Source organism: Salvelinus alpinus, chromosome 34, assembly GCF_045679555.1.
Source record: "Salvelinus alpinus chromosome 34, SLU_Salpinus.1, whole genome shotgun sequence".
Taxonomy (NCBI): domain Eukaryota; kingdom Metazoa; phylum Chordata; class Actinopteri; order Salmoniformes; family Salmonidae; genus Salvelinus; species Salvelinus alpinus.
The window spans coordinates 5,486,476-5,499,530 of NC_092119.1; the positions used below are offsets into that span (position 1 = coordinate 5,486,476).

The 13,055-nt window shown below is 47.3% G+C and overlaps 2 protein-coding genes across 2 annotated transcripts in view; both read left to right on the top strand.

Moving 5' to 3' along the window:
- Window positions 1–7,154, top strand: part of LOC139563491 (M-phase inducer phosphatase 2-like) — a 49,314-nt gene extending 42,160 nt beyond the window's left edge. Inside the window, exon 8 of the mRNA XM_071382201.1 lies at window positions 7,116–7,154. Coding sequence (XP_071238302.1) covers window positions 7,116–7,154 — 39 coding nt within the window. The remainder of the gene's footprint in view (window positions 1–7,115) is intronic.
- On the top strand, window positions 6,395–8,110 carry LOC139563648 (M-phase inducer phosphatase 1-like). Its single transcript, XM_071382491.1, has 2 exons — window positions 6,395–7,670; window positions 7,921–8,110. The coding sequence occupies exons 1-2, from the start codon at window positions 7,326–7,328 to the stop codon at window positions 8,059–8,061; spliced, it is 486 nt and encodes a 161-aa protein (XP_071238592.1). The 5' UTR covers window positions 6,395–7,325; the 3' UTR covers window positions 8,062–8,110.
- Window positions 8,111–13,055: the final 4,945 nt, after the last annotated feature.

Here is a 13,055-nt window from a genome sequence, read left to right on the forward strand (position 1 = left end):
CAGACCACCAGATATACCCTGGTATTATGTAGTCGTGAGGAGACAGACCACCAGATATACCCTGGTATTATGTAGTCGTGAGGAGACAGACCACCAGATATACCCTGGTATTATGTAGTCGTGAGGAGACAGACCACCAGATATACCCTGGTATTATGTAGCCGTGAGGAGACAGACCACCAGATATACCCTGGTATTATGTAGTCGTGAGGAGACAGACCACCAGATATACCCTGGTATTATGTAGTCGTGAGGAGACAGACCACCAGATATACCCTGGTATTATGTAGTCGTGAGGAGGCAGACCACCAGATATACCCTGGTATTATGTAGTCGTGAGGAGACAGACCACCAGATATACCCTGGTATTATGTAGTCGTGAGGAGACAGACCACCAGATATACCCTGGTATTATGTAGCCGTGAGGAGGCAGACCACCAGATATACCCTGGTATTATGTAGCCGTGAGGAGGCAGACCACCAGATATACCCTGGTATTATGTAGCCGTGAGGAGGCAGACCACCAGATATACCCTGGTATTATGTAGCCGTGAGGAGACAGACCACCAGATATACCCTGGTATTATGTAGCCGTGAGGAGGCAGACCACCAGATATACCCTGGTATTATGTAGTCGTGAGGAGGCAGACCATCAGATATACCCTGGTATTATGTGGCTGAGGAGACAGACCACCAGATATACCCTGGGATTATGTAGCTGAGGAGACAGACCACCAGATATACCCTGGTATTATGTAGTCGTGAGGAGACAGACCACCAGATATACCCTGGTATTATGTGGCTGAGGAGACAGACCACCAGATATACCCTGGTATTATGTAGTCGTGAGGAGACAGACCACCAGATATACCCTGGTATTATGTATTCATGAGGAGGCAGACCACCAGATATACCCTGGTATTATGTAGTCGTGAGGAGACAGACCACCAGATATACCCTGGTATTATGTATTCATGAGGAGGCAGACCACCAGATATACCCTGGTATTATGTATTCATGAGGAGGCAGACCACCAGATATACCCTGGTATTATGTATTCATGAGGAGGCAGACCACCAGATATACCCTGGTATTATGTATTCATGAGGAGGCAGACCACCAGATATACCCTGGTATTATGTATTCATGAGGAGGCAGACCACCAGATATACCCTGGTATTATGTAGTCGTGAGGAGACAGACCACCAGATATACCCTGGTATTATGTAGTCGTGAGGAGACAGACCACCAGATATACCCTGGTATTATGTAGTCATGAGGAGGCAGACCACCAGATATACCCTGGTATTATGTAGCTGAGGAGGCAGACCACCAGATATACCCTGGTATTATGTAGTCGTGAGGAGGCAGACCACCAGATATACCCTGGTATTATGTAGTCGTGAGGAGGCAGACCACCAGATATACCCTGGTATTATGTAGTCGTGAGGAGGCAGACCACCAGATATACCCTGGTATTATGTGGCTGAGACAGACCACCAGATATACCCTGGTATTATGTAGTCGTGAGGAGGCAGACCACCAGATATACCCTGGTATTATGTGGCTGAGACAGACCACCAGATATACCCTGGTATTATGTAGTCGTGAGGAGGCAGACCACCAGATATACCCTGGTATTATGTGGCTGAGACAGACCACCAGATATACCCTGGTATTATGTAGTCGTGAGGAGGCAGACCACCAGATATACCCTGGTATTATGTAGCCGTGAGGAGGCAGACCACCAGATATACCCTGGTATTATGTAGCTGAGACAGACCACCAGATATACTCTGGTATTATGTAGTCGTGAGGAGGCAGACCACCAGATATACTCTGGTATTATGTAGTCGTGAGGAGGCAGACCACCAGATATACTCTGGTATTATGTAGTCGTGAGGAGGCAGACCACCAGATATACTCTGGTATTATGTAGTCGTGAGGAGACAGACCACCAGATATACCCTGGTATTATGTAGTCATGAGGAGACAGACCACCAGATATACCCTGGTATTATGTGGCTGAGACAGACCACCAGATATACCCTGGTATTATGTAGCCGTGAGGAGACAGACCACCAGATATACCCTGGTATTATGTAGCCGTGAGGAGACAGACCACCAGATATACCCTGGTATTATGTAGCCGTGAGGAGACAGACCACCAGATATACCCTGGTATTATGTAGCCGTGAGGAGACAGACCACCAGATATACCCTGGTATTATGTAGCCGTGAGGAGACAGACCACCAGATATACCCTGGTATTATGTAGTCGTGAGGAGACAGACCACCAGATATACCCTGGTATTATGTAGCCGTGAGGAGACAGACCACCAGATATACCCTGGTATTATGTAGCCGTGAGGAGACAGACCACCAGATATACCCTGGTATTATGTAGCCGTGAGGAGACAGACCACCAGATATACCCTGGTATTATGTAGCCGTGAGGAGACAGACCACCAGATATACCCTGGTATTATGTAGCCGTGAGGAGACAGACCACCAGATATACCCTGGTATTATGTAGCCGTGAGGAGACAGACCACCAGATATACCCTGGTATTATGTAGCCGTGAGGAGACAGACCACCAGATATACCCTGGTATTATGTAGTCGTGAGGAGACAGACCACCAGATATACCCTGGTATTATGTAGTCTAGAGGAGACAGACCACCAGATATACCCTGGTATTATGTAGTCGTGAGGAGACAGACCACCAGATATACCCTGGTATTATGTAGCTGAGGAGACAGACCACCAGATATACCCTGGTATTATGTGGCTGAGGAGACAGACCACCAGATATACCCTGGTATTATGTAGCTGAGGAGACAGACCACCAGATATACCCTGGTATTATGTAGTCGTGAGGAGACAGACCACCAGATATACCCTGGTATTATGTAGTCGTGAGGAGACAGACCACCAGATATACCCTGGGATTATGTAGCTGAGGAGACAGACCACCAGATATACCCTGGTATTATGTAGTCGTGAGGAGACAGACCACCAGATATACCCTGGTATTATGTGGCTGAGGAGACAGACCACCAGATATACCCTGGTATTATGTAGCTGAGGAGACAGACCACCAGATATACCCTGGTATTATGTAGTCGTGAGGAGACAGACCACCAGATATACCCTGGTATTATGTAGTCGTGAGGAGACAGACCACCAGATATACCCTGGTATTATGTAGTCGTGAGGAGACAGACCACCAGATATACCCTGGTATTATGTAGTCGTGAGGAGACAGACCACCAGATATACCCTGGTATTATGTAGCCGTGAGGAGACAGACCACCAGATATACCCTGGTATTATGTAGTCGTGAGGAGACAGACCACCAGATATACCCTGGTATTATGTAGTCGTGAGGAGACAGACCACCAGATATACCCTGGTATTATGTAGTCGTGAGGAGGCAGACCACCAGATATACCCTGGTATTATGTAGTCGTGAGGAGACAGACCACCAGATATACCCTGGTATTATGTAGTCGTGAGGAGACAGACCACCAGATATACCCTGGTATTATGTAGCCGTGAGGAGGCAGACCACCAGATATACCCTGGTATTATGTAGCCGTGAGGAGGCAGACCACCAGATATACCCTGGTATTATGTAGCCGTGAGGAGGCAGACCACCAGATATACCCTGGTATTATGTAGCCGTGAGGAGACAGACCACCAGATATACCCTGGTATTATGTAGCCGTGAGGAGGCAGACCACCAGATATACCCTGGTATTATGTAGTCGTGAGGAGGCAGACCATCAGATATACCCTGGTATTATGTGGCTGAGGAGACAGACCACCAGATATACCCTGGGATTATGTAGCTGAGGAGACAGACCACCAGATATACCCTGGTATTATGTAGTCGTGAGGAGACAGACCACCAGATATACCCTGGTATTATGTGGCTGAGGAGACAGACCACCAGATATACCCTGGTATTATGTAGCTGAGGAGACAGACCACCAGATATACCCTGGTATTATGTAGTCGTGAGGAGACAGACCACCAGATATACCCTGGTATTATGTAGTCGTGAGGAGACAGACCACCAGATATACCCTGGTATTATGTAGTCGTGAGGAGACAGACCACCAGATATACCCTGGTATTATGTAGTCGTGAGGAGACAGACCACCAGATATACCCTGGTATTATGTAGCCGTGAGGAGACAGACCACCAGATATACCCTGGTATTATGTAGTCGTGAGGAGACAGACCACCAGATATACCCTGGTATTATGTAGTCGTGAGGAGACAGACCACCAGATATACCCTGGTATTATGTAGTCGTGAGGAGGCAGACCACCAGATATACCCTGGTATTATGTAGTCGTGAGGAGACAGACCACCAGATATACCCTGGTATTATGTAGTCGTGAGGAGACAGACCACCAGATATACCCTGGTATTATGTAGTCGTGAGGAGGCAGACCACCAGATATACCCTGGTATTATGTAGCCGTGAGGAGGCAGACCACCAGATATACCCTGGTATTATGTAGTCGTGAGGAGGCAGACCACCAGATATACCCTGGTATTATGTAGCCGTGAGGAGACAGACCACCAGATATACCCTGGTATTATGTAGCCGTGAGGAGGCAGACCACCAGATATACCCTGGTATTATGTAGCCGTGAGGAGGCAGACCACCAGATATACCCTGGTATTATGTAGTCGTGAGGAGGCAGACCACCAGATATACCCTGGTGTTATGTAGTCATGAGGAGACAGACCACCAGATATACCCTGGTATTATGTAGTCGTGAGGAGACAGACCACCAGATATACCCTGGTATTATGTAGTCGTGAGGAGACAGACCACCAGATATACCCTGGTATTATGTAGTCGTGAGGAGACAGACCACCAGATATACCCTGGTATTATGTAGTCGTGAGGAGACAGACCACCAGATATACCCTGGTATTATGTGGCTGAGGAGGCAGACCACCAGATATACCCTGGTATTATGTAGCCGTGAGGAGACAGACCACCAGATATACCCTGGTATTATGTAGCCATGAGGAGGCAGACCACCAGATATACCCTGGTATTATGTAGTCGTGAGGAGGCAGACCACCAGATATACCCTGGTGTTATGTAGTCATGAGGAGACAGACCACCAGATATACCCTGGTATTATGTAGTCGTGAGGAGACAGACCACCAGATATACCCTGGTATTATGTAGTCATGAGGAGACAGACCACCAGATATACCCTGGTATTATGTAGTCGTGAGGAGACAGACCACCAGATATACCCTGGTATTATGTAGTCGTGAGGAGACAGACCACCAGATATACCCTGGTATTATGTAGTCGTGAGGAGGCAGACCACCAGATATACCCTGGTATTATGTAGCTGAGGAGGCAGACCACCAGATATACTCTGGTATTATGTAGCTGAGGAGGCAGACCACCAGATATACCCTGGTATTATGTAGCTGAGGAGGCAGACCACCAGATATACCCTGGTATTATGTAGCTGAGGAGGCAGACCACCAGATATACCCTGGTATTATGTAGCTGAGGAGGCAGACCACCAGATATACCCTGGTATTATGTAGTCGTGAGGAGACAGACCACCAGATATACCCTGGTATTATGTAGTCGTGAGGAGACAGACCACCAGATATACCCTGGTATTATGTAGCTGAGACAGACCACCAGATATACCCTGGTATTATGTAGTCGTGAGGAGACAGACCACCAGATATACCCTGGTATTATGTAGTCGTGAGGAGGCAGACCACCAGATATACCCTGGTATTATGTAGTCGTGAGGAGGCAGACCACCAGATATACCCTGGTATTATGTAGCCGTGAGGAGACAGACCACCAGATATACCCTGGTATTATGTAGTCGTGAGGAGACAGACCACCAGATATACCCTGGTATTATGTAGTCGTGAGGAGGCAGACCACCAGATATACCCTGGTATTATGTAGCCGTGAGGAGACAGACCACCAGATATACCCTGGTATTATGTAGTCGTGAGGAGACAGACCACCAGATATACCCTGGTATTATGTAGTCGTGAGGAGACAGACCACCAGATATACCCTGGTATTATGTAGCTGTGAGGAGGCAGACCACCAGATATACCCTGGTATTATGTAGCTGAGACAGACCACCAGATATACTCTGGTATTATGTAGTCGTGAGGAGGCAGACCACCAGATATACTCTGGTATTATGTAGTCGTGAGGAGGCAGACCACCAGATATACTCTGGTATTATGTAGTCGTGAGGAGGCAGACCACCAGATATACTCTGGTATTATGTAGTCGTGAGGAGGCAGACCACCAGATATACTCTGGTATTATGTAGTCGTGAGGAGACAGACCACCAGATATACCCTGGTATTATGTAGTCATGAGGAGACAGACCACCAGATATACCCTGGTATTATGTAGGCCCGTCTCACAGACCTGGTTTAAACAGCTTCTTACATTTTCTGGCTGTATAGTTTACTGCTCTAGTGTTTATTATAATTATTATTGCTTGAATAACCTTATTTACTATCGATTGATACATTTGTAATTCTTTATGCGGTTTGCGTTTGCGCTGAACACTGAGAATTATCACTGTGAAATCATTGACGTTTTCCAATTCATCCTATACTGGAGATTTGACACGGGTCATTTTAAAGAAAAAATAATTCCTCGTTCATTTGATGGCCACGTAGGCTAATTGATTGGTCAATCTAGCAACAAGATCATAGTTTAAATATCTGTTCCTCCTTCTTCAGGTGGTGAAGATTATAGGTTTATAAGCACAGATGAAGAGACAAGATCTCTCATTCTGGATCCTATTTTGACAGGATGCACATCAGAATGTCAATTATGCATTTCCTGAATCTGTTCGATGACATTTGCTTACGTCTTGAATCCTATTCTACCATCTTGTTTCCTACATGACACTGGAAACCGTGTCTAGAGTCCTAATGTAACTGTCCATTTAAAAAAAAATGTTTTTCTCCCAATCGTATGTTATCGCACAAAATGGTTAAATTGTTGGTGATATGAATGTTTGTGCATATGACCATGCTCTAACTGGGACTAACCTGTCTGTTCCTCAGATGGTGTCCGCTCTGAGCGGCCAGCTGGATCATCTATAACCTGGGACTAACCTGTCTGTCTGTTCCTCAGATGGTGTCCGCTCTGAGCGGCCAGCTGGATCATCTATAACCTGGGACTAACCTGTCTGTCTGTTCCTCAGATGGTGTCCGCTCTGAGCGGCCAGCTGGATCATCTATAACCTGGGACTAACCTGTCTGTCTGTTCCTCAGATGGTGTCCGCTCTGAGCGGCCAGCTGGATCATCTAGTCGAGAGGATCGTGGTGGTTGACTGTCGCTACCCGTACGAGTTTGAGGGGGGCCACATCAAAGGAGCTCTGAACCTCCACCAGGAGGAGCAGGTAGAGGAGTACCTCCTACGCACCCCCATCGCCCCCCTCTCCCTTGACCGCAGGGTCCTCCTCGTCTTCCACTGTGAGTTCTCCTCAGAGCGAGGGCCCAGGATGTGTCGATTCGTACGTGAGCGGGACAGGACGATGAACGAGTACCCTAACCTGCACTACCCAGAAATCTACATTCTCAAGGGAGGCTACAAGGAGTTCTTCCCTCACTTCCGGGTAAAACACAATCATACGTCTTAAATATTTTGATGGCCTTATCACTAATAATCAAAAGTGAATTCATTGACATTAATATTTTTGGTTCTGTGTCATGTCTTTAACAAACCATTCAGTTTGGCTACTAGACCTTTTATTTAATCGAAAAGCATTAATGGAGACTCCTTTTTACTAGTGTGAATCTAATCTATTGGAGAGTGGTTGTAACGTGTGTCTCTCTCTGTGTCTCTCTCTCTGTGTGTGTGTGTAGATGCAGTGTGAGCCCCAGGGGTACCGACCCATGCACCATCAGGACTTTAAAGAGGACCTGAGGAAGTTCAGACTGAAGAGCAGGACCTGGGCTGGGGAGCGCAGCAAGAGAGAACTGTACAGCAGACTGAAGAAGCTGTAGCCCCCCTGTGACCCTACTGCCCCCCCCCCCCCTCCCCCCTGTAACCCTACTGCCCCCCCCCCCCCCCCTGTAACCCTACTGCCCCCCCCCCCCTGTAACCCTACTGCCCCCCCCCCCCTGTAACCCTACTGCCCCCCCCCCCTGTAACCCTACTGCCCCCCCCCCTGTAACCCTACTGCCCCCCCCCCCCTGTAACCCTACTGCCCCCACCCCCCCGTAACCCTACTGCCCCCCCCCTGTAACCCTACTGCCCCCCCCCCCGTAACCCTACTGCCCCCCCCCCCCCCTGTAACCCTACTGCCCCCCCCCCCCCCCGTAACCCTACTGCCCCCCCCCCCTGTAACCCTACTTCCCCCCCCCTGTAACCCTACTGCCCCCCCCCTGTAACCCTACTGCCCCCCCCCCCCCTGTAACCCTACTGCCCCCCCCTGTAACCCTACTGCCCCCCCCCCCCTGTAACCCTACTGCCCCCCCCTGTAACCCTACTGCCCCCCCCCCCTGTAACCCTACTGCCCCCCCCTGTAACCCTACTGCCCCCCCCCCCCCTGTAACCCTACTGCCCCCCCCCCCCGTAACCCTACTGCCCCCCCCCCCGTAACCCTACTGCCCCCCCCTGTAACCCTACTGCCCCCCCCCTGTAACCCTACTGCCCCCCCCCCTGTAACCCTACTGCCCCCCCCCCTGTAACCCTACTGCCCCCCCCCTGTAACCCTACTTCCCCCCCCCCCCTGTAACCCTACTGCCCCCCCCCCCTGTAACCCTACTGCCCCCCCCCTGTAACTCTGCTGCCCCCCCCCCTGTAACCCTACTGCCCCCCCCCCCCCCTGTAACCCTACTGCCCCCCCCCCTGTAACCCTACTGCCCCCCCCTGTAACCCTACTGCCCCCCCCCTGTAACCCTACTGCCCCCCCCTGTAACCCTACTTCCCCCCCCCCCCCTGTAACCCTACTGCCCCCCCCCCCCCTGTAACCCTACTGCCCCCCCCCCCCCCCCTGTAACCCTACTGCCCCCCCCCCCCTGTAACCCTACTGCCCCCCCCCCCTGTAACCCTACTGCCCCCCCCCCCTGTAACCCTACTGCCCCCCCCCCCCCCCCCCTGTAACCCTACTGCCTCTAGCCGAGAGAGCTGTAACACTCCTAATAGACCACTACAGCCTTCCAGTCTCCAGAGGACTTCTTTGGAAGTTCCAGTTTTACACCTGTATTTTATTCCCAGCGTCTGGCCATCCCCTCTGTGACTGCAGAACCATGATCTGACCACTGCTTAATGTGACTAGAACCAAGATCTGACCACTGCTTAATGTGACTAGAACCAAGATCTGACCACTGCTTAATGTGACTAGAACCAAGATCTGACCACTGTTTAATGTGACTAGAACCAAGATCTGACCACTGTTTAATGTGACTAGAACCAAGATCTGACCACTGTGTTTAATGTGACTGCAGAACCAAGATCTGACCACTGTGTTTAATGTGACTGCAGAACCAAGATCTGACCACTGTGTTTAATGTGACTAGAACCAAGATCTGACCACTGTTTAATGTGACTAGAACCAAGATCTGACCACTGTGTTTAATGTGACTGCAGAACCAAGATCTGACCACTGTGTTTAATGTGACTGCAGAACCAAGATCTGACCACTGTGTTTAATGTGACTAGAACCAAGATCTGACCACTGTGTTTAATGTGACTGCAGAACCAAGATCTGACCACTGTGTTTAATGTGACTGCAGAACCAAGATCTGACCACTGTGTTTAATGTGACTGCAGAACCAAGATCTGACCACTGTGTTTAATGTGACTGCAGAACCAAGATCTGACCACTGTGTTTAATGTGACTGCAGAACCAAGATCTGACCACTGTGTTTAATGTGACTGCAGAACCAAGATCTGACCACTGTGTTTAATGTGACTGCAGAACCAAGATCTGACCACTGTGTTTAATGTGACTGCAGAACCAAGATCTGACCACTGTGTTTAATGTGACTGCAGAACCAAGATCTGACCACTGTGTTTAATGTGACTGCAGAACCAAGATCTGACCACGGTGCTTAATGTGACTGCAGAACCAAGATCTGACCACTGTGTTTAATGTGACTGCAGAACCAAGATCTGACCACTGTGTTTAATGTGACTGCAGAACCAAGATCTGACCACTGTGTTTAATGTGACTGCAGAACCAAGATCTGACCACGGTGTTTAATGTGACTGCAGAACCAAGATCTGACCACGGTGCTTAATGTGACTGCAGAACCACGACCTGACCACGGTGCTTAATGTGACTGCAGAACCAAGATCTGACCACTGCTTAATGTGACTGCAGAACCAAGATCTGACCACTGCTTAATGTGACTGCAGAACCACGATCTGACCACGGTGCTTAATGTGACTGCAGAACCAAGATCTGACCACTGCTTAATGTGACTGCAGAACCACGATCTGACCACGGTGCTTAATGTGACTGCAGAACCAAGATCTGACCACTGCTTAATGTGACTGCCAGACATGACGAGAACTAAAATACTGCCACGTTTAAAACCATTCAACTGATGTCTCCTCACTGGACAGATGTGCTGCTCAGAATGAATGAATTAAATGTGAGTCCTGTATGTGTTATATAATACTACTTACTCTATTTTTATTAAGCACTTAATTTAAAATGTTATTTTTTAGATGGCCTTGGTGTTTTTGGATTTTGAGTTCCTCCTGTGTGCATTTTTGTTATTAGACGTTTCTTTTTTTTTTTTTAAGGTGCGATTTTGTCGAAAGCCTCTCCCTAGGCCATAATCACACACCCCTCGTAATGTGGAAGTGTCTTTAGTATTATAAGTATACAGATTGTACAGCTTTTGATATTGATAATCAAATAATATTTTGGGATAATCTAAAATTAACCCGTTACACATCCTCGCCCTCTTTGACCAAAAAGTACATTTTGAAAACTTCCTTCCCCTGCGTTCTCTTTGAAGTGAAATGTTCAATTGCTGCAGGTCAGCGAGTTGTCAGAGGGCCTAGTGTCTCACAAATAGCACACTATTCCCTTTATAGTGCACTACTTTTGACCAGAGCCCTATGGCAATAGGGTGCTATTTGGGATTCACACGTTACACAAATAGCACACTATTCCCTTTATAGTGCACTACTTTTGACCAGAGCCCTTCTGTGTGAACAGGAAGTGTGTTAGTGATTGTCATGGAAGTGAGTGGTGTGTGTGAATGGTTGATAAACATGTTTGTACTAAGGAGAGTTGCTGAATAAATCTCATTGAATCCATTTTGTCCATTAAGTTTTCTTTTGATATTTTTTTTATTTTTGGGCTAATATTTATTTCCTCCCACCCACAGATTTTTCCGAATTTTATATTTCTTAATTACATTTTGCTTATTTTGAAAGGGGACGGAAACTTCCGGAAGTTAAGCTGAGCATAAAGAAGCAGTCAATCCACTATTAAACATGTAACAGAAACCTCTTATTTTGGGGGGATTTTGATATCCACCTCATTTTCGAACGCTTTTAAAACACGGAAACCAAACAGGGAAACTGTGGATACAATTTCCTCCGCTTGAACATATCATAATTAATTCGCCCGTCACTAGAAATCCCTGCATTAGTCTGTTTCTTTCAGGCGATACATCCTGACGCGACCGTATTACTGGCCAGTTGAAAGGCCTTTCAAATCGAATACGTTTATTTGTCACGTGTAGTAGACCTTACCGTGAAATACTGAATACAACAGGTGTAGTAGACCTCACAGTGAAATACTGAATACAACAGGTGTAGTAGACCTCACAGTGAAATGCTGAATACAACAGGTGTAGTAGACCTCACAGTGAAATGCTGAATACAACAGGTGTAGTAGACCTTAGTGAAATGCTGAATACAACAGGTGTAGTAGACCTTACAGTGAAATGCTGAATACAACAGGTGTAGTAGACCTTACAGTGAAATGCTGAATACAACAGGTGTAGTAGACCTTACAGTGAAATGCTGAATACAACAGGTGTAGTAGACCTCACAGTGAAATACTGAATACAACAGGTGTAGTAGACCTTACAGTGAAATGCTGAATACAACAGGTATAGTAGACCTCACAGTGAAATGCTGAATACAACAGGTGTAGTAGACCTTACAGTGAAATGCTGAATACAACAGGTGTAGTAGACCTCACAGTGAAATGCTGAATACAACAGGTGTAGTAGACCTCACAGTGAAATGCTGAATACAACAGGTGTAGTAGACCTCACAGTGAAATGCTGAATACAACAGGTGTAGTAGACCTCACAGTGAAATGCTGAATACAACAGGTGTAGTAGACCTCACAGTGAAATGCTGAATACAACAGTTGTAGTAGACCTCACCGTGAAATGCTGAATACAACAGGTGTAGTAGACCTCAGTGAAATGCTGAATACAACAGGTGTAGTAGACCTCACAGTGAAATGCTGAATACAACAGGTGTAGTAGACCTCACAGTGAAATGCTGAATACAACAGGTGTAGTAGACCTCACAGTGAAATGCTGAATACAACAGGTGTAGTAGACCTCACAGTGAAATGCTGAATACAACAGGTGTAGTAGACCTCACAGTGAAATGCTGAATACAACAGGTGTAGGTAGACCTTACAGTGAAATGCTGAATACAACAGGTGTAGTAGACCTCACAGTGAAATGCTGAATACAACAGATGTAGTAGACCTCACAATGAAATGCTGAATACAACAGGTGTAGTAGACCTCACAGTGAAATGCTGAATACAACAGGTGTAGTAGACCTCACAGGGAAATGCTGAATACAACAGGTGTAGTAGACCTTACAGTGAAATGCTGAATACAACAGGTGTAGTAGACCTCACAGTGAAATGCTGAATACAACAGGTGTAGTAGACCTCACAGGGAAATGCTGAATACAACAGGTGTAGTAGACCTTACAGTGAAATGCTGAATACAACAGGTGTAGTAGACCTCACAGTGAAATGCTGAATACAACAGGTGTAG